The 25,311-nt window shown below is 40.6% G+C and overlaps 1 protein-coding gene across 1 annotated transcript in view; it reads right to left on the reverse strand.

The window, feature by feature from the left end:
- Positions 1–290: 290 nt before the first annotated feature.
- LOC310799944 (NLR family CARD domain-containing protein 3-like) overlaps positions 291–25,311 on the reverse strand; it is a gene marked incomplete at its 5' end in the record, with an annotated part of 25,484 nt that continues 463 nt past the window's right edge. Inside the window, 9 exons of the mRNA XM_083662553.1 lie at positions 291–1,877; positions 2,130–2,176; positions 2,374–2,544; positions 5,761–5,946; positions 7,589–7,762; positions 9,218–11,015; positions 11,113–11,348; positions 13,020–13,139; positions 17,010–17,129. Of these exons, the coding sequence (XP_083518679.1) occupies positions 1,339–1,877; positions 2,130–2,176; positions 2,374–2,544; positions 5,761–5,946; positions 7,589–7,762; positions 9,218–11,015; positions 11,113–11,348; positions 13,020–13,139; positions 17,010–17,129 (3,391 nt within the window). The 3' untranslated portion in view covers positions 291–1,338. The remainder of the gene's footprint in view (positions 1,878–2,129; positions 2,177–2,373; positions 2,545–5,760; positions 5,947–7,588; positions 7,763–9,217; positions 11,016–11,112; positions 11,349–13,019; positions 13,140–17,009; positions 17,130–25,311) is intronic.

Consider the following 25,311-nt stretch of genomic DNA (forward strand, 5'->3'; position numbering starts at 1 on the left):
CTGCTTTACTGGCTTGTTGACAAGAACATTCCTGTGTTGACAAAGTGAACAGATGAAAAAGAGAATCAATAAAAAACAAATATATTTCAGGGAAATCAAAACAAAGAAATAGAAGATAGAAAAGGATCAAAGTACATCAAGTGATCACAGGCCCGGCGCTAGCCCCCCCATTCAACAAACTGGCCCCCCCATTCAAAAAAAAAAAAATTTTTTTTTTTTGCTAAACGTTTTTCCGTTTTTCTGTTTTAAAGTTTAAAACGGAATCTGGCTGTCATTAGGCATTGATTAACTGAATGCTATTGCTAACTGTTACTTTGAACATCCATTTGCAATGATTCTGGCTGGATATTAACTATTGTAAATTTGTCACAATGAATGCAATGTGTGCACAATGTGTAAATACACTTAATATTAATTGTTTAGGCCTAATTATTTGTAAAGTCACAACACATTAGAGATGTGTGTAGTTCTTCACAGATTTAGCCTCTTCATTTTGCTCTCAAATGCACCAGGTTGACGAATTTTACTTTAAAATGTACAAAATCTTCTTCCGGGGGAGAATCCCCCCGGACCCCCCTTGGGTAGCTTGGCCCCCCCAAGCTAGTGGCAGGCCCCCTCTGTAACTTGGGTCTGGAGCCGGGCCTGAGTGATCATAAGATTGTCAAGACAAAGTAAATACAGTGAGTCATGTGTCATATAAATCCATACAAACAATGCAGACTACATGAACATATACATGACATCATATTACAGCAGAGACAGAAGACAGTTTGTAATAATTCTGTGATGTAAAGTTCTACATTGTTGCTGTTATGATGTCATCAGAGACACATTTAGCTGCTAAGTGCTTCACATGAGTACTTAGTGCTTAGTAGATACTGTACATGAAGGCCAATCAGAGGCTCAGTCACATCTTCAACCAATCACACACTAATGTCAATCAACAGTTACATGTTGCTTGATTTTCATCACTCAACTGATTTAACAACAGAGCAATAATACACTGCTTTATTTAAAGACAACAATAATGACATATTCAAGTCAACAAGTTCTGTTTCAAACTATACACATCAAACATTCTTCATTTATGTTGATCATTTTCAGACTAAAATGTCTGTTCTTGTTGTATGTGATGTTAAAACTCTGTCCAGTTACTGTTCTCACACACACACACACACACACACACACACACACACACACACACACACACACACACACACACACACACACACACACACAGAGAGATCATGTCTGTTCACAACCACATGAGCAATGAACTTGCATGCAAACACTATTGTGACTTTAGGTGTTTGTGTTTGGTCACAGTGTGTTTCTGTCTCACTCTATCTGACACAGAGACACTGAGTCACCATCAGAACAGAGATCAAACCCAGGGTAAAGTGGTTCAGTGAATTTGGACTGGAAAGTGTGGAGGTGAATCAGTTTGTCAGAGGAAACTGTGTAGAAGGACAGAGAGCCAGCAGGCCCGTCAAGATACACTGCGACTCTGTTAGAGCGAGAGGAGGAGGGGAGAGGTATGTCTGTGCGTCTCTTATTGTGCAGGGCAGTGTAACGATCATCAGAGCACCTCAGACTCCAGGACTTTTCATTCCCTCCAAGCCCACAGTCAGCACCCCCTCCTCTCCTGCTGATTCCTCTGTAAGTCACTCCTATATCAACCCATCCTTTCCTTTCCACCTCCCAATAACAGCGACCAGTCAGACCATCTCTACACAGCAGCTGAGGCTGGATGTCAAATCTCTCTGGGTGATCAGGATATGGCTGCTCCTCTCTCACCCTCGTCACCTTTCTGTTGTCTTCAGACAGGAGGAGGTTTCTGTCTGCTGTGTTTGGGTCCAGTGTGAGATCACAGGCATCTGAAGAGACAACAAGACTCGTTACAGCAGCAGCTTCTCATCTAATAAACATGTTTGTTTGTTTGTTTGTTGATTTATTGACAGTTCATTTCTCAGCAGTTTGATGATGTCACATGATGTCAGCCATCTTCCTGACTCACAGGATGTGAATGAATGGACGTCACAGACTGTGCTGTAGATGCACTTTCCTTCTCACTAGTTGAAGGTGTTGCTTTGTTTTTATGAATCAAACTAAATAAAATACACACTTACATTTCTTCAGACCTGGTCTCAACCTCTGCACTCCACCATGTTCCACACTGGAGGAATAAACAGGGAAGAAGTCAGACCAACAGATTCTCTTTAATGATGGAAACATGGACATTTAAGAACCTTCAATATGAAGGATTTCCACTCATATCCTCCATTAAACATGAAACATATTCTTCATCTTCTCAGTGTGACAGAGACAATGTGTGTGACTCTCAGCCTTCTAGCAGATGTTGTCTCTTCATACCTGAGAGTCTCCAGTCTCCAGGTTGGATCCTCCAGTCCAGCAGAGAGGAGCTTCACTGAGGCTTCTGGATGATTGTAGCTCAGGTCCAGCTCTCTCAGATGGGAGGGGTTGGAGCTCAGAGCTGAGGCCAGAGAAGCACAGCCTTCCTCTGAGAGCAGACAGCCTGACAGCCTGCACACACACACACACACACACACACACACACACACACACACACACACACACACACACACACACACACACACACACACACACACACACACACACACACACTTAAATGGGGTCTGCAGCCGACGGATTGTTTTTCTCTCTCCATCTACTTCTTTTTTCTGTCACTTGTTGCTTCTCTCTCTCCCTCTTTCTCTCCCTCCCTCTCTTATCTCCCTCTTTCTCTCCCTCCCTCTCTTTCTATATCTCCCTCTTTCTCCCCCTCTCTTTCTCTCTCCCCCTCATTCTCTCTCTCCTTTTCTTTCTCTCCATCCCTCACTTTCTCTCCCTCCAACTCTTTCTGTCTCTCCCTCTCTTCTGTCCCTCCCTCTGTTTCTCTCCTTCTCCCTCTTTCTGTCTCTCCCTCTTTCTGTCTTTCCCTATATTTCTCCCTCTCCCTATCTTTCTCTCCCTCCTCTTTCTCTCTCTCCCTCTCTCCCCCCTCTCTTTCTCTCTCTCCCTCTCTCCCCCCTCTCTTTCTCTCTCTCCCTCTTCCCCCTCTATTTCTCTCTCTCCCTCTCTTTCTCTGCTCCCTCTCTTTCTCTCCCTCCTTCTCTTTCTCTCTCTCCCTCTCTCCCCCCTCTCTTTCTCTCTCTCCCTCTTCCCCCTCTCTTTCTCTCTCTCCCTCTTCCCCCTCTATTTCTCTCTCTCCCTCTCTTTCTCTGCTCCCTCACTTTCTCTCCCTCCAACTCTTTCTGTCTCTCCCTCTCTTCTGTCCCTCCCTCTGTTTCTCTCCTTCTCCCTCTTTCTGTCTCTCCCTCTTTCTGTCTTTCCCTATATTTCTCCCTCTCCCTATCTTTCTCTCCCTCCTTCTCTTTCTCTCTCTCCCTCTCTCCCCCCTCTCTTTCTCTCTCTCCCTCTCTCCCCCCTCTCTTTCTCTCTCTCCCTCTTCCCCCTCTATTTCTCTCTCTCCCTCTCTTTCTCTGCTCCCTCTCTTTCTCTCCCTCCTTCTCTTTCTCTCTCTCCCTCTCTCCCCCCTCTCTTTCTCTCTCTCCCTCTTCCCCCTCTCTTTCTCTCTCTCCCTCTTCCCCCTCTATTTCTCTCTCTCCCTCTCTTTCTCTGCTCCCTCTCTTTCTCTCCCTCCCTCTCTTTCTCTCTCCCCCTCATTATCTCTCTCCTTTTCTTTCTCTCTCTCTCCCCCTCTTTCTCTCCATCCCTCTCTTTCTCTCCCTCCACCTCTTTCTGTCTCTCCCTCTCTTCTGTCCATCCCTCTGTTTCTCTCCTTCTCCCTCTTTCTGTCTCTCCCTTTTTCTGTCCCTCCCGCTCTTTCTCTCCGTCCCCCTCTTTCTCTCTCTCTCCGTCTCTCCCCCACTCTCGTTCTCTCTCTCCCTCTCTCTTTCTCTCGGTCCTCTCTCTCTCTCTCTCTCTCCCCCCTTCTCGTTCTCTCTTTCCCTCTCTTTCTCGCCCTCCCTCTCTTTCTCTCTGTCCTTCTCTTTCTCTCTCCCTCTCTCCCCCTCTCTTTCTCTCCCTCCCTCTCTTTCTGTCCCTCCCTTTCTCTCTCTCTCTCCCTCTCTTTCTCTCCCTCCATCTCTATCCCTCTCTTTCTCTCTCTTTCTCTCTCTCCACCTCTTTCTGTCTCTCCCTCTCTTTCTGTCCCTCCCTCTCTTTCTCTGTGGGGGAGGAGAGGCTGAGGGGGGCAGTCTGCACTGTGGAGGAGGAGGGGCTGAGGGGGGCAGTCTGCACTGTGGTGGAGGAGGGGCTGAGGGGGGCAGTCTGCACTGTGGAGGAGGAGGAGCTGAGGGGGGCAGTCTGCACTGTGGAGGAGGAGGGGCTAAGGGGGGCAGTCTGCACTGTGGAGGAGGAGGGGCTAAGGGGGGCAGTCTGCACTGTGCAGGAGGAGGGGCTAAGGGGGGCAGTCTGCACTGTGGAGGAGGCGCTGCTTTTTGTACCCATGAAGTGGATACTGACCGCTATCTTGCATTACAGTATAACTGTATATATCAACCTGCCATGTTATCATCCTGTGTGTTTCTTATGTGTATGCATTACTGTGTTTGCCGTCTGGGCACTTATGTAACTGACTGACTCCCAGCAATTGACTGCACTATTACTGTTTATGTCCTTTGCATACTTGTATTTTGTAGACATAAATAAATATTTCAAATGTGCGTGTGTGTGTGTGTGTGTGTGTGTGTGTGTGTGTGTGTGTGTGTGTGTGTGTGTGTGTGTGTGTGTGTGTGTGTGTGTGGCGAGGCATTGAGTTTGTTTGATAAGTTGACTGTTCCTTAAAGCTGAGGCTCTCAAATGTTTTTCAGTCAAGGAGCCCTTACAAGATAGAAAATATACTGGGGACCCCCCTCATTCTGATTTGTGATTTTGGGCTAATCTTAATTGTTTCCACGGTAACGTGATTTACTTTTAAATTGGTAGGTTTGTTAGATTAGAATGTAATCCATGAACCATTTTAGATTTAAAGCATACAATATTTTCATTGAACGATGAAGCTTTTACAAACAAACAAATATTTTTATTTTCCTGAAAACTTTTCGCGGACCCCCTGGCAAAGTGCCACGGACCCCTGGGGGTCCCCGGACCCCCATTTGAGAAACACTGCTGTTGCAGGATACCTTTTGCTCTATAGCTTTGAGGCTTTCTGGGCTCGATGGAGAGAGAAGAAGAGGGAGTTTGACTAGCTGGTAAGGCTCATATGAGACACTTGTGCCTGCAGTACACTGCTTTGTCCACAGCAGAGGTGAGAAGGCTGTTAAGTGGGCTGGAGAGTAGCATTATGAAGTGGAGGAGGAGCTGGTTTGTCAGGATAGACCGGGGCTGCAGCACAACCTGGCTGAGCTGCACAGGGAATTGGGTGGGTTCCTGCAGGAGCGAGCAAAGGGGGTGCTTGTGAGGGCTAGGTTCTCCATGCTCAGGGAGATGGAGGCTTCTAGCTCCTTCTTTTTTGGGCTGGAGAGGAGACAGGGCGATGACAGTCACATGTTTTCACTGAGGTTAGCCGATGGGCTCGTCTTTTACAAGTCCTTTACTTTAGCTTTCAACAACAGAGGCAGTAAAGAAAGGAGATAATGCAATATTCTACCACAGGATAGAAACTAGATGTGATAAATGTTGGTATCTCAGCTGCTTTCAAAACTCACATCAGCAGGAAAATACAGAGGTCAGGTCTTTTCACTGATATTAATGTGCATGTAAAGCCACATTTAAATGGTGGTCAGTAATACTGACCTGAGAGTTTCCAGTCTACAGTGTGGACTCTCCAGTCCAGCAGAGAGAAGCTTCATTCCAGAGTCCTTTACGTCATTGTTACTCAGGTCCAGCTCTCTCAGACTGGAGGACTGGGAGCTGAGAACTGAGCTGAGAACTGAGGCCAGAGCTTCACAGCTTCTCTCTGACAGCTTACAGCCACTCAGCCTTAATGGATATGAAAAGATAAGGAAATATTATTATTTGATCATTTCAGTCACACAACTTATGTAAACAGATTATTAATGAATGCAAATATAGAGAGGTGCAGCAATCTAAATAAGATATCAAGATATCAAAGCATGAGGTTTTAGACAGTAATAGAGATAGATGCAGCAATCTAAATAAGATATCAAAGCATGAGGTCTGAGACAGTAATAGAGAGAGGTGCAGCAATCTAAATAAGATATCAAAGCATGAGGTTTGAGACAGGAATAGAGAGAGGTGCAGCAATCTGAATAAGATATCAAAGCATGAGGTTTGAGACAGGAATAGAGAGAGGTGCAGCAATCTAAATAAGATATCAAAGCATGAGGTTTGAGGCAGGAATAGAGAGAGGTGCAGCAATCTAAATAAGATATAAACGCATGAAGTTTGAGACAGGAATAGAGAGAGGTGCAGCAATCTAAATAAGATATCAAAGCATGAGGTTTGAGGCAGGAATAGAGAGAGGTGCAGCAATCTAAATAAGATATCAAAGCATGAGGTTTGAGACAGGAATAGAGAGAGGTGCAGCAATCTAAATAAGATATCAAAGCATGAGGTTTGAGACAGGAATAGAGAGAGGTGCAGCAATCTAAATAAGATATCAACGCATGAGGTTTGAGACAGGAATAGAGAGAGGTGCAGCAATCTAAATAAGATATCAAAGCATGAGGTTTGAGACAGGAATAGAGAGAGGTGCAGCAATCTAAATAAGATATCAAAGCATGAGGTTTGAGACAGGAATAGAGAGAGGTGCATCAATCTAAATAAGATATCAAAGCATGAGGTCTGAGACAGTAATAGAGAGAGGTGCAACAATCTAAATAAGATATCAAAGCATGAGGTTTGAGACAGGAATAGAGAGAGGTGCAGCAATCTAAATAAGATATCAAAGCATGAGGTTTGAGACAGGAATAGAGAGAGGTGCAGCAATCTAAATAAGATATCAAAGCATGAGGTTTGAGACAGGAATAGAGAGAGGTGCAGCAATCTAAATAAGATATCAAAGCATGAGGTTTGAGACAGGAATAGAGAGAGGTGCAGCAATCTAAATAAGATATCACAGCATGAGGTTTGAGGTTAATTGCTGTCTATATATGAATCAGCATGTTTGTAAACAAACAGATTAGCTATATTTCCGGGTGCAACTGCCATTCATTTTAAACAGCAGTTCATGGTGAAACCACGCCCTCTTTGAACTCTAACTACTCCTTCATACTTTAAGCTCAACACTCACACTTAACGAGTCACCACTTCTAGGACTCTATCACCTTAATTCAGCTTTAATTTATCTTTTGTACTGTTAGGTTTATACTTTTTCAACCTTTATAATAGGACCCTATGGAGCTAGTCTTGCGTGTACTTTTTACGAAATTCACACATTAAAACTGTGACATTTCACACAACATACAGAACTACATATGTATAGAACATTCACACTACATACATATACTGTATTATAAATCAGACTCTTTAGCTACTACTGCTCTCTGTAAAACTTGCAGTCAACCTTTACAGAGTCAGGAATTGTGACCTGAGAGGCACTGTATTGAAAGCAGAGAAATGTGTCAAATCAACTGAGAAAAACTGTCAATTCAAATCTTACCTGAGAGTCTCCAGTCGACAGTGTGGACTCTCCAGTCCAGCAGACAGAAGCTTCACACCTGAATCTTGCAGCTGGTTCTTACTCAGGTCCAGCTCTCTTAGATGGGAGGGGTTGGACTTCAGAGCTGATGCCAGGACTTCACAGTGAGTCTCTGAGAGTCCACAGTCAGAAAGTCTGTGATCACAGATTTAATGTAAGATTAGTTCTATGAAAGCAGAGCTGAGACTAAGCCCACATCAAAACGGACACAGCATACTACTACTTCTAATACAAATAATAACAATAATAGTAATAATAATTAGAGAAAAAGTGACAATAAATTGTATTGTAGAATTAGAAAATTTTCAAAAAGTGCTGAATGTGTAATATCACAAAGCAAAGCATACCAGAATGCAATTACAAGCAATTCTGTCAAAAGTATATATATATATATATGTATGTATTAGGGGTGTCACGGTACGTGTACTCGCCCTGTGTACATCACAGTATGGGCTTCACGGTTCAAAAGTATATACGGTATATATATATATATATATATATATATGTATATATGTATGTATGTATTAGGGGTTCGGTGCGTGCAGCTACATGAAGAATACGTCTTGCTTGTCATCTCACGCGATGTAAGTTGCTTGTTTACAAGTTAACCGCTTTGTCAGTGTTACGTAACGTTACATTACCTCGTTGGCTTTGGTTGAATTTGGACAGAATTCGCAAAATAGCTTATCGCCTGAGTCATAAAAGTCATTAGAATACTGCTCTGCACTGAAGTCAGAGCTTAGTGCAGAATTTCTTCACAGCTTGACGCGTCGATATTGTTTGTGGTTTTGTGATGTAGCATGGAAGCGACGTACGGCTCGTAAACACACTGGAGCGACCCCCGGTAATGTTTCCTCACCACAAAACGTTCCATTCAGTGAACGCGGATTTCACATGGCTCTTGTGTTGCTTTGGTATGTCTTCTTCTGTGGCGTTTATGGCGTTCAAACAGCGTTTAGGTGCTTTACCGCTACCTTCTGGATTCGGCGTATTCTTCATGTAGCTGCACGCACCGAACCCCTAATACATACATACGTATATATATATATATATATATATATATATATATATATATATATATATATATATATATATATACAACAATCATTACAGCTAAACGAACTGTGTTCACCAACTAACATGATAGCTATAAACAAACATTTCAGAATTGGAATCTTTGGAATGAAGACGCAAATTACACATTACTTGTTACTCTTCTTAAAAGTAACACATCGCTTTACTTATTATTCCAGTGAAAAGTGATTGCCCTACTGATTTTTAAGGTTTTGAATCTACAGCATTAAATTCAGACTTTCCGTGATGTATTTCCCAACTTTGTTGGCTCGTTTATGTGCGCTCTCCTGTAATTCCAATATTTCCAACATGACTTGAAGACGACGAGAATCTTAATTAATAAAATTAATAGCACATTACTTTGTGTGTTACGCCCAACACTGTGTTACCACTGCTCTGTAGAACAGCAGTTTTATAGTGTTTGTTTGAGGAACTATATATCTTTATAGTTCATATGGCATCAGGTGTGAAGGTAACTAAACTGTAGATAATGTTAGAATTCAGATCAGGACTAACCGAGCCTCTCTGCAGTTCCTCACAGCTGGGATCAGTCTGCCTCGTCCCTCGTTTGATGTGTTGTAGGTCTTCAGGTCCAACACATCCAGAACCTCCTCTGACATCTGCAGCATGTACGCCAGAGCTGAGCACTGGGTCTTAGAGAGTTTCTTCTTTGACTTGTTCTCTGACTTCAGGAAGTCTTGGATCTGCTGATGTATTGAGTGGTCATTCATCTCCATCAAACAGTGGAAGATGTTGATGCTTCTGTCTGGAGACGTATTGGAGGTGTTCATCTTCTTCAGGTTGCTGATGGCTTTCTGGATGCTGTGTGGACTTCTCTTTGTGTGACCTAGTAGGCCTCCTAAGAGACTCTGGCTGGACTTGAGTGAGAGGCCATGAAGGAAGCGGACAAAGAGGTCCAGGTGGCCATTTGTACTCTTCAGGGCTTTGAGCATGGATTTCTTCAGGAAGACATCCAAGGAGTAATCACTTCTAACCAAGACTTTTCCCAGGAATGTGCTCAGTACATTCTTATCCCTGTTTGTGTAACAGTGGAACATGTAGACTGCAGCGAGAAACTCCTGGATGCTCAGATGAACAAAGCAGTAGACCGTCTTCTGGAAGAGCACACACTCTCGTTTGAAGATCTCTGTGCACACTCCTGAGAACACCAAAGCCTCTCTGACATCAAGACCACACTCCTCCAGGTCTTCTTGGTAGAACAGGAGGTTGCCCGTCTCCAGATTTTCAAACGCCAGCTTCCCCAGCTTCAGAAGAACTTCCCTGTCAGTCTCCATGAGCTGCTGTTGACTCATCTCATGGCTCTCATCATACTTCTGCTTCCTTCTCTCTGTCTGAACCAGCAGGAAGTGTGAGTACATCTCAGTCAGGGTCTTGGGCAGCTCTCCTCTCTGGTCTGTAGTCAACATGTGCTCCAGAACTGTACCAGTGATCCAACAGAAGACTGGGATGTGGCACATGATGTGGATGGTCCTGGATGCCTTGATGTGTGAGATGATTCTGCTGGACAGCTCCTCATCAGTGGCTCTCTTCCTGAAGTACTCCTCCTTCTGGAGGTCAGTGAAGCCTCGTACTTCTGTCACCCTGTCTACACATGTAGGAGGGATCTGATTGGCTGCTGCAGGTCTGGAAGTTATCCAGAGGAGAGCCAAGGGAAGCAGATTCCCCTTGATGAGGTTTGTCAACAGCACATCTACTGATGATACCTGTGTGACATCAGTCACAACCTCATTGTTGTGGAAATCCAATGGAAGTCTGCTTTCATCCAGGCCATCAAAGATGAACACAACTTTACAGACAGAGAGCTTCTCTGCTGTGACCCTCTGTAAGGTTGGATGGAAAACATGGAGCAGCATGAGAAGACTGTACCGCTCATCTCTGATCAAGTTCAGCTCCCGGAACGAAAGCAGAATCACAAGAATGACGTCTTGATTTTCCAAGCCCTCTGCCCAGTCCAGAGTGAACTTCTTCACTGAGAAGGTTTTTCCAATTCCAGCAACACCATTGGTAAGAACTACTCTGATGTGTGTCTCTTGGTCATGTAAGGGGTTAAAGATGTCGTGGCACTTGATCGCAGTGTCATGGAGAGTCTCCATCTTGGATGCTGTCTCCAGCTGCCACACCTCATGTTGGGTATTAACCTCTTCACTCTGTCCCACTGTGATGTAGAGTGCAGTGTAGATCCTATTGAGGGGAGTTCCAATTCCTGCTTCATCTGTTCCTTCTGTCACAAAGTCACATCTCATTATCAGACTGATCTTATGAACGTCTAAAACCTCCTGCAAAACGCCGTCCGCTGGAAGAGAAGAAAGAGTAAACAAGTGTTTAACAGATATGCTGTTGTTTCCTGGTTTTAGAAATGGTGACAACAGTAGACAGAACCCCAGTCTTACATTGTGCAATGCAGGTTTGACTGGGTGTCTCCAGTCCAGATCTTGTTCTGGACCTTTTTCCACACTGGGGACAGGCGGAGTCTCCTGATGAACCGGACTGGGCCCAGTATGAGGTGATGCACTGTCTGCAGAACCTGTGTCCACAGCTGGTAGAGACTGGATCCCTCAGGACCCAATGACACAATGCACAGCAGGACAGCTGCTGCTTCACAACACCTAGACTCCTCTTCCTCATTCTGTGGGGATAAAGGCAATTTATTATCCCTGATCAGATGAAGATCTAACAAACAAACAAAATTGAACAAAAGTTTGAACAATTTTTTGTTCAAATTGTAAAACTATTAAAATATTTTGCCCAGACTATCTTTATAGATGCTCAGACAGCATCGTGCTGCCATCACATGTAAAGTTTATTTTCACATGTATCTGTTGTCATAGTTGTAGTTTAATCAGTGGAGTCAACATTGCATACCCATCATGGATAAATGTCACTGTGGTGATCATGGATGAATGCAACATTGTAACACTTTTTCTGGTTTGTTTCATATGTAATTATCATTAATGAATGTTCAGCTCAATACAAACAACACACAGTCCTATTACATCAACACTGTAACAACACATTTGTTACAGAACACAGACAGTGTCTGGCAGTCATTAGTAAATAAATAAGTACCATTCTTGATAACCTCTGACTACAGATAGTGTTAGCAGGGCACAGAGATTGATCACAGCAGTTAGGGTAGATACGATGGCAGAGTTACATTACATTACATCTACAGTATCAACCACTGTCTGTGTTTACATGTCAAACACAAACAGTGTCAAACACAAACACCATATGAATGAAAATTGGCTTTTCAACAATGATGGGAGGTTTTGGTGTTTAAACCATTTCTTGTGGGTGTGTCTTATGCGTGTGGCCAGCAGTGAGCTGTTGTGGCTTTTAAGGCGGGGCTAGCAGGATGAGGGAATTTGAGCAACTCGGGGAGGGGGGCGGGACTAAGGGTCAACAACGTCAGTCTGATATTAGATTTGTGAATTACGTCAGTATCGGCACGCCATTGGATCAGTCCCATCTCTAAGTCAAGGTCAAAGTCAGGGTTACTTTATGTGTACCCATAGGTAGATTTGGTTGCAGGGAGAGTCACTCAATTTTAAAAAGGCTCAGACAATAGACAGTAGACAGACATGAAAGTGCCAAGTGCCCTAGTTCCAAACATCATGATATTATTTTTTAATATTTAAAAAAATATGTAAGAAAACACTGGGGCAGAGATTTGCTTCATGAACACAGTCCTCTCATAGTGTGATGCAACAGTGAAGGAAACTATCCTAAATGACACAACAGAACATTTTCCCTTCATCAAGCTTACTCACTTTACTCTCTTACTTTTATCAGGTAGGCTCCCAGTATAACAGTCCTCTTACCTTGTGTCTGAAGGTCCAGGTTCATTACTGAAGCATGGAGGATTGTCTTTAGACCAGTCAGTCTTCATAGACAGACAGCTGGGTACTGGAGACTCTGCTCTCTGCCTGTGGTACTGACCTCTGTAAATTAAAAGAAAAGGCAACATGTTTTCAGAGGTGATCAAACACAACGACTCTGGTTTTTGGGATAATTGATGTGAAGTTTTAATTGTATAATTAGTTTGTGTGCACACATTATGAATTTGGAGGAATGAAAAACTAAATATTTAGGGAAAAATAATGTCTTCTGTGTGCATGAATCCAGCCAAACTGACGGCAGGTCTGACCCACATCCAGGAAGTGAAATATACTGTATATCTTGTCCTCCATAAAACGTGTTTTTTCTCCCTATGGTCCCTCCTTGTCTCTGTAGTTTCAGTGCAATCGTGTAGGTTATCAAATAACATTTCTTCATTACAGTATAATAGTCCTCTTACCTTGTGTCTGAAGGTCCAGGTTCATTACTGAAGAGTGGAGGATTATCTTTAGACCAGTCACTCTTCATAGACAGACAGCTGGATACTGGAGACTCTGCTCTCTGCCTGTGGTACTGACCTCTGGAAACACAAATGTTTGATACATAAATTATCATTAGTTCTAGTGACTTCAAATTCATGTTTTGTTCTCATATTCTACTATTGTCTTCATTTGTTGATTTCTATTTTATTTGTTTAGATTATTTAGATTATTTCTTATGTTTAGATTATTATCATAGATTATGCATGTACATGTACTTTGCACGCCCACTGGCAAAAAGGGGGTGTGGCCAATCACAAAAAGGCACCTACATTTCAAATGGATTCACATAACATCACAAAACTCTGTAGAAAGGTTGGTGGAGGTATGCATTCTACAGAGTGCCCTCTAGTGTTTATATGTTTTCCTTTGTTTTTATACTGTATGCAGTGGCGGACTGCATAATCGGGCACGTCGGGCAAATGCCCGGTGGCCTGGCCTGGCCTGGCCTGCCAAAAAAAAAAAAAAAAAAAAAATGTTTTTTTTTTTTTTTTTTTTTTTTTTTGCAAGCCAGGCCAGGCCACTCACTGAACAGCAGGCCAGGCGCCGCCTACTGGTTTACTAGTGGTTTTATTACTTTATTCAGGTTTAAAGTGGGTGCATCTCATTGTAGAATTGGACTTGGCCCAAATTGGCCTTCAAACGGCCCAAATTGGCCTTCAAACGGCCCAAATCGGGCTTCAAACAGCCCAAATCTGGCTTTAAACGACCCAAATCTGGCTTCAAACGGCCCAAATTGGGCTTCAAACGGCCCAAATTGAGCTTCAAACGCCCCAAATTTTCCGCCGGCGCCCTTCGGACGCCGGCACGCGCGTCGGCCCGTATCAGCCTGGCCTGCTTGGTATCTAATGCCCGGCCTGAATTATGATCCCAGTCCGCCCCTGACTGTATGTATTTATAATTTCATATTGTACATACTTTTCATTCATGTTTCTCTTCCTGGTTATGTTCTAGTGGTAGAACAGGTCAGTCTGTCATCTGTTGCAGACATTTCTACACATTTTACCAAGCTGGTTTTCATCATCTGTATGTGTTGATCCAAACTCACATTCACATGAGTGATGACTTGTTTGACTCAGGAGAGGCTTTCCGGTTGATTGGCCGTGTCATTCAAGTCCCCTCCCCTTTCCTAATTGACTGTTTTCCTCGTTATATCTATTGATCCCAAAGTTTATAACTATGATGACCTCAGTATGTAGGATTTCACTCATAAATGTATCTTAACACTGTGTGGAAAAAATGTGAGAGCTAATAATGATGTGATGAGACCAAGGAGGCATTGTTTTAAGTAACCAATAAGCTGTTTTAGGCTTTGATATTTGGTTTCATAGAGACAAACAGTTTCCAGCTTATCACACATTAAATGCTTGTTGTGTTTGCAATTGTCAGTTGTGTTATATTTAATTCCACCCACTGTAGCTTATATTTTATTTAGTTTTATATATCTTGAAATTATTTGTTGCTCAATTGATCCAAATTTACAGAGATAATTTAAACTTATCTAATTGTATTGTTATCTTATTCTTATTCTTAGTGAATGAAATAATAGCCTTTTTTTCTACTCAAATATCAATGAGCTTGTATTTTTCTCTTTCCAGTATTCCATCATATTTTTACTACTAACTTGATTTCATGAATACAATCTCATTGAACCATATTCCATCAGGTAGGCTTATGGGATAACAGTTCTCTTACCTTGTGTCTGAAGGTCCAGGTTCATTACTGAAGAGTGGAGGATCATCTTTAGACCGGTCAGTCTTCATAGACAGACAGCTGGGTACTGGAGACTCTGCTCTCTGCCTGTGGTACTGACCTCTGTAAATCAAAAGGAAAGGCAACATGTTTTCAGAGGTGATCAAACACAACAACTCTGCTTTTTGGGATAATTGATGTGAAGTTTTAATTGTATAATTAGTTTGTGTGCACACATTATGAATTTGGAGGAATGAAAAACAAAAAATTTAGGGAATAAAATGTCTTCTGTGTGCATGAATCGAGCGAAACTGATGGCAGGTCTGACCTACATCCAGGAAGTGAAATATACTGTATATCTTGTCCTCCATAAAACGTGTTTTTTCTCCCTATGGTCACTCCTTGTCTCTGTAGTTTTCAGTGCAATCATGTAGGTTATCAAATAACATTTCTTCATTACAGTATAACAGTCCTCTTACCTTGTGTCTGAAGGTCCAGGTTCATTACTGAACCATGGAGGATTGTCTTTAGACCAGTCACTCTTCATAGACAGACAGCTGGGTACTGGAGACTCTGCTCTCTGACTGTGGTACTGACCTCTGGAAACACAAATGTTTGATACATAAATTATCATTAGTTCTAGTGACTTTAAATTCATATTTTGTTCTCATATTCTACTATTGTCTTCATTTGTTGATTTCTATTTTATTTGTTTAGATTATTTCGATTATTTATTATGTTTAGATTATTATCATAGATTATGCATGTACATGTACTTTGCACGCCCACTGGCAAAAAGGGGGTGTGGCCAATCACAAAAAGGCACCTACATTTCAAATGGATTCACGTAACATCACAAAACTCTGTAGAAAGGTTGGTGGAGGTATGCATTCTACAGAGTGCCCTCTAGTGTTTATATGTTTTCCTTTGTTTTTATACTGTATGTATTTATAATTTCATGTTGTACATACTTTTCATTCATGTTTCTTGGCCTGGTTATGTTCTAGTGGTAGAACAGGTCAGTCTGTCATCTGTTGCAGACATTTCTACACATTTTACCAAGCTGGTTTTCATCATCTGTATGTGTTGATCCAAACTCACATTCACATGAGTGATGACTTGTTTGACTCAGGAGAGGCTTTCCGGTTGATTGGCCGTCGTTTAAGTCCCCCCCCTTTCCTAATTGACTGTTTCTCGTTATATCTATTGATCCCAAAGTTTATAACTATGATGACCTCAGTATGTAGGATTTCACTCATAAATGTATCTTAACACTGTGTGGAAAAAATGTGAGCGCTAATAATGATGTGATGAGACCAAGGAGGCATTGTTTTAAGTAACCAATAAGCTGTTTTAGGCTTTGATATTTGGTTTCATAGAGACAAACTGTTTCCAGCTTATCACACATTAAATGATTGTTGTGTTTGCAATTGTCAGTTGTGTTATATTTAATTCCACCCACTGTAGCTTATATTTTATTTAGTTTTATATATCTTGAAATTATTTGTTGCTCAATTGATCCAAATCTACAGAGATAATTTAAACTTATCTCATTTTATTGTTATCTTATTCTTATTCTTAGTGAATGAAATAATAGCCTTTTTTTCTACTCAAATATCAATGAGCTTGTATTTTTCTCTTTCCAGTATTCCATCATATTTTTACTACTAACTTGATTTCATGAATACAATCTCATTGAACCATATTCCATCAGGTAGGCTTATGGGATAACAGTTCTCTTACATTGTGTCTGAAGGTCCAGGTTCATTACTGAAGAGTGGAGGATCATCTTTAGACCGGTCAGTCTTCATAGACAGACAGCTGGGTACTGGAGACTCTGCTCTCTGCTCGTGGTACTGACCTCTGTAAATCAAAAGAAAAGGCAACATGTTTTCAGAGGTGATCAAACACAACGACTCTGCTTTTTGGGATAATTGATGTGAAGTTTTAATTGTATAATTAGTTTGTGTGCACACATTATGAATTTGGAGGAATGAAAAACAAAAAATTTAGGGAATAAAATGTCTTCTGTGTGCATGAATCGAGCGAAACTGATGGCAGGTCTGACCTACATCCAGGAAGTGAAATATACTGTATATCTTGTCCTCCATAAAACGTGTTTTTTCTCCCTATGGTCACTCCTTGTCTCTGTAGTTTTCAGTGCAATCATGTAGGTTATCAAATAACATTTCTTCATTACAGTATAACAGTCCTCTTACCTTGTGTCTGAAGGTCCAGGTTCATTACTGAACCATGGAGGATTGTCTTTAGACCAGTCACTCTTCATAGACAGACAGCTGGATACTGGAGACTCTGCTCTCTGCCTGTGGTACTGACCTCTGGAAACACAAATGTTTGATACATAAATTATCATTAGTTCTAGTGACTTTAAATTCATATTTTGTTCTCATATTCTACTATTGTCTTCATTTGTTGATTTCTATTTCATTTGTTTAGATTATTTCGATTTATTATGTTTAGATTATTATCATAGATTATGCATGTACATGTACTTTGCACGCCCACTGGCAAAAAGGGGGTGTGGCCAATCACAAAAAGGCACCTACATTTCAAATGGATTCACGTAACATCACAAAACTCTGTAGAAAGGTTGGTGGAGGTATGCATTCTACAGAGTGCCCTCTAGTGTTTATATGTTTTCCTTTGTTTTTATACTGTATGTATTTATAATTTCATATTGTACATACTTTTCATTCATGTTTCTTGGCCTGGTTATGTTCTAGTGGTAGAACAGGTCAGTCTGTCATCTGTTGCAGACATTTCTACACATTTTACCAAGCTGGTTTTCATCATCTGTATGTGTTGATCCAAACTCACATTCACATGAGTGATGACTTGTTTGACTCAGGAGAGGCTTTCCGGTTGATTGGCCGTCGTTTAAGTCCCCCCCCTTTCCTAATTGACTGTTTCTCGTTATATCTATTGATCCCAAAGTTTATAACTATGATGACCTCAGTATGTAGGATTTCACTCATAAATGTATCTTAACACTGTGTGGAAAAAATGTGAGAGCTAATAATGATGTGATGAGACCAAGGAGGCATTGTTTTAAGTAACCAATAAGCTGTTTTAGGCTTTGATATTTGGTTTCATAGAGACAAACAGTTTCCAGCTTATCACACATTAAATGATTGTTGTGTTTGCAATTGTCAGTTGTGTTATATTTAATTCCACCCACTGTAGCTTATATTTTATTTAGTTTTATATATCTTGAAATTATTTGTTGCTCAATTGATCCAAATCTACAGAGATAATTTAAACTTATCTCATTTTATTGTTATCTTATTGTTATTCTTAGTGAATGAAATAATCGTCTTTTTTCTACTCAAATAGCAATGAGCCTGTATTTTTCTCTTTCCAGTATTCCATCATATCTTTACTACTAACTTGATTTCATGAATACAATCTCATTGAACCATATTCCATCAGGTAGGCTTATGGCATAACAGTCCTCTTACCTTGTGTCTGAAGGTCCAGGTTCATTACTGAAGTGTGGAGGATGCTCTTTAGACCAGTCACTCTTCATAGACAGACAGCTGGGTACTGGAGACTCTGCTCTCTGCCTGTGGTACTGACCTCTGCGAATCAAAAGAAAAGGCAACATGTTTTCAGAGGTGATCAAACACAACGACTCTGCTTTTTGGGATAATTGATGTGAAGTTTTAATTGTATAATTAGTTTGTGTGCACACATTATGAATTTGGAGGAATGAAAAACAAAAAACTTAGGGAATAAAATGTCTTCTGTGTGCATGAATCGAGCGAAACTGATGGCAGGTCTGACCTACATCCAGGAAGTGAAATATACTGTATACCTTGTCCTCCATAAAACGTGTTTTTTCTCCCTATGGTCACTCCTTGTCTCTGTAGTTTTCAGTGCAATCGTGTAGGTTATCAAATAACATTTCTTCATTACAGTATAACAGTTCTCTTACCTTGTGTCTGAAGGTCCAGGTTCATTACTGAACCATGGAGGATTGTCTTTAGACCAGTCACTCTTCATAGACAGACAGCTGGGTACTGGAGACTCTGCTCTCTGCCTGTGGTACTGACCTCTGGAAACACAAATGTTTGATACATATCATCAGTTCTAGTGACTTTAAATTCATGTTTTGTTCTCATATTCTACTATTGTCTTCATTTGTTGATTTCTATTTTATTTGTTTAGATTATTTAGATTATTTATTATGTTTAGATTATTATCATAGATTATGCATGTACATGTACTTTGCACGCCCACTGGCAAAAAGGGGGTGTGGCCAATCACAAAAAGGCACCTACATTTCAAATGGATTCACGTAACATCACAAAACTCTGTAGAAAGGTTGGTGGAGGTATGCATTCTACAGAGTGCCCTCTAGTGTTTATATGTTTTCCTTTGTTTTTATACTGTATGTATTTATAATTTCATATTGTACATACTTTTCATTCATGTTTCTTGGCCTGGTTATGTTCTAGTGGTAGAACAGGTCAGTCTGTCATCTGTTGCAGACATTTCTACACATTTTACCAAGCTGGTTTTTTTATCATCTGTATGTGTTGATCCAAACTCACATTCACATGAGTGATGACTTGTTTGACTCAGGAGAGGCTTTCCGGTTGATTGGCCGTGTCGTTTAAGTCCCCCCCCTTTCCTAATTGACTGTTTCTCGTTATATCTATTGATCCCAAAGTTTATAACTATGATGACCTCAGTATGTAGGATTTCACTCATAAATGTATCTTAACACTGTGTGGAAAAAATGCTAGAGCTAATAATGATGTGATGAGACCAAGGAGGCATTGTTTTAAGTAACCAATAAGCTGTTTTAGGCTTTGATATTTGGTTTCATAGAGACAAACAGTTTCCAGCTTATCACACATTAAATGCTTGTTGTGTTTGCAATTGTCAGTTGTGTTATATTTAATTCCACCCACTGTAGCTTATATTTTATTTAGTTTTATATATCTTGAAATTATTTGTTGCTCAATCGATCCAAATCTACAGAGATAATTTAAACTTATCTCATTTTATTGTTATCTTATTGTTATTCTTAGTGAATGAAATAATAGCCTTTTTTTCTACTCAAATATCAATGAGCTTGTATTTTTCTCTTTCCAGTATTCCATCATATCTTTACTACTAACTTGATTTCATGAATACAATCTCATTGAACCGTATTCCATCAAGTAGGCTTATGGGATAACAGTTCTCTTACCTTGTGTCTGAAGGTCCAGGTTCATTACTGAAGTGTGGAGGATGCTCTTTAGACCAGTCACTCTTCATAGACAGACAGCTGGGTACTGGAGACTCTGCTCTCTGCTCGTGGTACTGACCTCTGCGAATCAAAAGAAAAGGCAACATGTTTTTAGAGGTGATCAAACACAACGACTCTGCTTTTTGGGATAATTGATGTGAAGTTTTAATTGTATAATTAGTTTGTGTGCACACATTATGAATTTGGAGGAATGAAAAACAAAAAACTTAGGGAATAAAATGTCTTCTGTGTGCATGAATCGAGCGAAACTGATGGCAGGTCTGACCTACATCCAGGAAGTGAAATATACTGTACATATACTTGTCCTCCATAAAATGTGTTTTTTGTCCCTATGGTCACTCCTTGTCTCTGTAGTTTTCAGTGCAATCATGTAGGTTATCAAATAACATTTCTTCATTACAGTATAACAGTCCTCTTACCTTGTGTCTGAAGGTCCATGTTCATTACTGAACCATGGAGGATTGTCTTTAGACCAGTCACTCTTCATAGACAGACAGCTGGATACTGGAGACTCTGCTCTCTGCCTGTGGTACTGACCTCTGGAAACACAAATGTTTGATACATATCATTAGTTCTAGTGACTTCAAATTCATGTTTTGTTCTCATATTCTACTATTGTCTTCATTTGTTGATTTCTATTTTATTTGTTTCGATTATTTCGATTATTTCTTATGTTTAGATTATTATCATAGATTATGCATGTACATGTACTTTGCACGCCCACTGGCAAAAAGGGGGTGTGGCCAATCGCAAAAAGGCACCTACATTTCAAATGGATTCACGTAACATCACAAAACTCTGTAGAAAGGTTGGTGGAGGTATGCATTCTACAGAGTGCCCTCTAGTGTTTATATGTTTTCCTTTGTTTTTATACTGTATGTATTTATACTTTCATATTGTACATACTTTTCATTCATGTTTCTTGGCCTTGTTATGTTCTAGTGGTAGAACAGGTCAGTCTGTCATCTGTTGCAGACATTTCTACACATTTTACCAAGCTGGTTTTCATCATCTGTATGTGTTGATCCAAACTCACATTCACATGAGTGATGACTTGTTTGACTCAGGAGAGGCTTTCCGGTTGATTTGCCGTGTCGTTTAAGTCCCCTCCCCTTTCCTAATTGACTGTTTCTCGTTATATCTATTGATCCCAAAGTTTATAACTATGATGACCTCAGTATGTAGGATTTCACTCATAAATGTATCTTAACACTGTGTGGAAAAAATGTGAGCGCTAATAATGATGTGATGAGACCAAGGAGGCATTGTTTTAAGTAACCAATAAGCTGTTTTAGGCTTTGATATTTGGTTTCATAGAGACAAACAGTTTCCAGCTTATCACACATTAAATGCTTGTTGTGTTTGCAATTGTCAGTTGTGTTATATTTAATTCCACCCACTGTAGCTTATCTTTTATTTAGTTTTATATATCTTGAAATTATTTGTTGCTCAATTGATCCGAATCTACAGAGATAATTTAAATGTATCTCATTTTATTGTTATCTTATTGTTATTCTTAGTGAATTAAATAATAGCCTTTTTTTCTACTCAAATAGCAATGAGCTTGTATTTTTCTCTTTCCAGTATTCCATCATATTTTTACTACTAACTTGATTTCATGAATACAATCTCATTGAACCGTATTCCATCAGGTAGGCTTATGGGATAACAGTTCTCTTACCTTGTGTCTGAAGGTCCAGGTTCATTACTGAAGCATGGAGGATTGTCTTTAGACCGGTCAGTCTTCATAGACAGACAGCTGGGTACTGGAGACTCTGCTCTCTGCCTGTGGTACTGACCTCTGTAAATCAAAAGAAAAGGCAACATGTTTTCAGAGGTGATCAAACACATAGGGCCCTATTCTCCCACAGGCCATCGGCGCTATTACGGGCCTTAACCGCAAAAAAACGTGCCTTGCGCCTGTTTCGGGAAAATAGCAATAGGCTTTAGGCTGCCAAATGCGCTTTAGGCCGAATGGGCGTGGCGGAGTCCCTGAATGCGCCGAAGTGGGCGTGTCAGCGCTAAATACCGGCGTACTGCTATCTTCCAGCCATCTTCCGACCTGGCCTACTTTTAGCGCTTTGCGCTTTTGAAAAGCAGGCCTAAAGCAGGATTCTGTGCACCGGGGACAGGAAAGTGAATGGAGAATACAATATATAGAAAAAAATACTTTAGAATACAATAGAATATAAAATTGCAACCCTTCTCAGGCTTTGGGTGAAGCTGTAATGCAGTTTCATAAATTTAGTTTAGGCTATCATAATAATCCCCATTTATGTGTAATATAGCTCTACGTTTTATTACCCCCCCCCCCCCCCCCCCCCCCGAAATTAGCTAGGCTACTAATATTACTAATATTCCTAATTAATATGTATTATTATTTCATTCAGATAATTGACATTATAGGCATGTACCGTAAAATACCAATTAGAAGCCGACTTCCAAATTGCCGCGGGTCCCATATATAAGCGGGGTCTGGATACATATTTTGTACATAAAAGCAGGTCTAAATTTGACGCCCGGTTAGTTTTTTCAATGTTTTCTTTTTACCTTTGCGACATCCTGTTGAATGCATCTCCCAAACACAACGAAGAAGAAAAATCGGATGAAGAATACGAACAACGAGGAAACGGGAACAACGAGGAAAAAAAACACATGCACGAAACTTGCTGATCAAAATTCGTTTTCCCTCAACATCTGATGATTCTGAAAATTGTGTAGGCATTTCCTGAAGATTTTTATACACTAAAACCGACATCTCTGGTGTAATAATTATTTTGAGAAATGTGCCTATGGTATATTTCCCTGCCAGCGGGCATAGAAGTCCGCTTCTAATTGGTATTTCACCGCTCTTTCACATGTGCGCTACTGAAGAGGGTGCTCCGTGAGTGATGAACAGCGGAGGAGGCAGCGCATGCAGCCAGCGGAGGAGGCAGCGCATGCAACAAATAATCTGCTCACATGATGATCATGTTCTCTCACCTTCAGCGGAGAAAGTTTAGTGGTAAATACCGGTAGGTCACAGTTCAGCTCAAATTTTATTTGATTTCATGTACAGGCCAGAACTGGCATGCAATGTGCTCTGCTGCGCTGAGAGGGAGGCGCGGCTCTCCCCATAGACAAGCAATCGTGTGGGGTGCTGACTGTAGCCAACTCATTAAAATAAATGGTTTAAATAAACAATTTCATACTATTTACAATCTTTGCTGAGCAATATTTTTGTACAAAAATAATTAAAGCAGGTCCCAAACTGCCGCAGGTCCCATATTGACGCGGGGTCTGGCTACATATTTTGTCAATTAACGCCGGGCTAATAATTGGTATTTTACGGTATTTACATGCTTGCAGTATTTTAACTGCAGTTAGATTGGTTTGAGAAGCAATAATATGGAATAATAGCCTATATATGGAGATAGACAGACCGGATGAAGGGAGGGGGGGGCGGCGGAGCCCTTGGCTTTGTCTGGTTTTACCGGATTTGTCCAGGAATTGGAGCTTAAAAGGCAAGCGTGTGTCTCTTCCCTGCAATTCTCCAATGAGCGGACAATGCATAATTTTACGCTTAAAAGGCGTGGTTATAATGGTTGAGGCTGAGTTTAGCGCCGATACCAAGATATCAAGTGCGCCTTTCCACGCCCACTGCTTTGCACTGCGGCTGGCGCTCGGCCTAGAAACTGCGCCGCTGCAACGATAGAGCCCATAGACTCTGCTTTTTGGGATAATTGATGTGAAGTTTTAATTCTATAATTAGTTTGTGTGCACACATTATGAATTAGGAGGAACGAAAAAACGAAATATTTAGGGAATAAAATGTCTTCTGTTTGCATGAATCCAGCCAAACTGACGGCAGGTCTGACCTACATCGAGGAAGTGAAATATACTGTATATCTTGTCCTCCATAAAACGTGTTTTTTCTCCCTATGGTCACTCCTTGTCTCTGTAGTTTTCAGTGCAATCGTGTAGGTTATCAAATAACATTTCCTCATTACAGTATCACAGTCTTCTTACCTTGTGTCTGAAGGTCCAGGTTCATTACTGAAGTGTGGAGGATGATCTTTAGACCGATCAGTCTTCATAGACAGACAGCTGGGTACTGGAGACTCTGCTCTCTGACTGTGGTACTGACCTCTGGAAACACAAATGTTTGATACATATCATTAGTTCTAGTGACTTTAAATTCATGTTTTGTTCTCATATTGTACTATTGTCTTCATTTGTTGATTTCTATTTTATTTGTTTAGATTATTTAGATTATTTCTTATGTTTAGATTATTATCATAGATTATGCATGTACATGTACTTTGCACGCCCACTGGCAAAAAGGGGGTGTGGCCAATCACAAAAAGGCACCTACATTTCAAATGGATTCACGTAACATCACAAAACTCTGTAGAAAGGTTGGTGGAGGTATGCATTCTACAGAGTGCCCTCTAGTGTTTATATGTTTTCCTTTGTTTTTATACTGTATGTATTTATAATTTCATATTGTACATACTTTTCATTCATGTGTCTTGGCCTGGTTATGTTCTAGTGGTAGAACAGTTTCCAGCTTATCATTGTACATTAAATGCTTGTTGTGTTTGCAATTGTCAGTTGTGTTATATTTAATTCCACCCACTGTAGCTTATATTTTATTTAGTTTTATATATCTTGAAATTATTTGTTGCTTAATCGATCCAAATCTACAGAGATAATTTAAACTTATCTCATTTCATTGTTATCTTATTCTTATTCTTAGTGAATGAAATAATAGCCTTTTTTTCTACTCAAATATCAATGAGCTTGTATTTTTCTCTTTCCAGTATTCCATCATATCTTTACTACTAACTTGATTTCATGAATACAATCTCATTCAACCATATTCCATCAGGTAGGCTTATGGGATAACAGTTCTCTTACCTTGTGTCTGAAGGTCCAGGTTCATTACTGAAGCATGGAGGATTGTCTTTAGACCGGTCAGTCTTCATAGACAGACAGCTGGGTACTGGAGACTCTGCTCTCTGCCTGTGGTACTGACCTCTGTAAATCAAAAGAAAAGGCAACATGTTTTCAGAGGTGATCAAACACAACGACTCTGCTTTTTGGGATAATTGATGTGAAATTTTAATTCTATAATTAGTTTGTGTGCACACATTATGACTTAGGAGGAACGAAAAACGAAATATTTAGGGAATAAAATGTCTTCTGTGTGCATGAATCGAGCCAAACTGACGGCAGGTCTGACCTACATCCAGGAAGTGAAA

This window comes from Poromitra crassiceps (assembly GCF_964638095.1).
Source record: "Poromitra crassiceps genome assembly, chromosome: 29".
Classification (NCBI taxonomy): Eukaryota; Metazoa; Chordata; class Actinopteri; order Beryciformes; family Melamphaidae; genus Poromitra; species Poromitra crassiceps.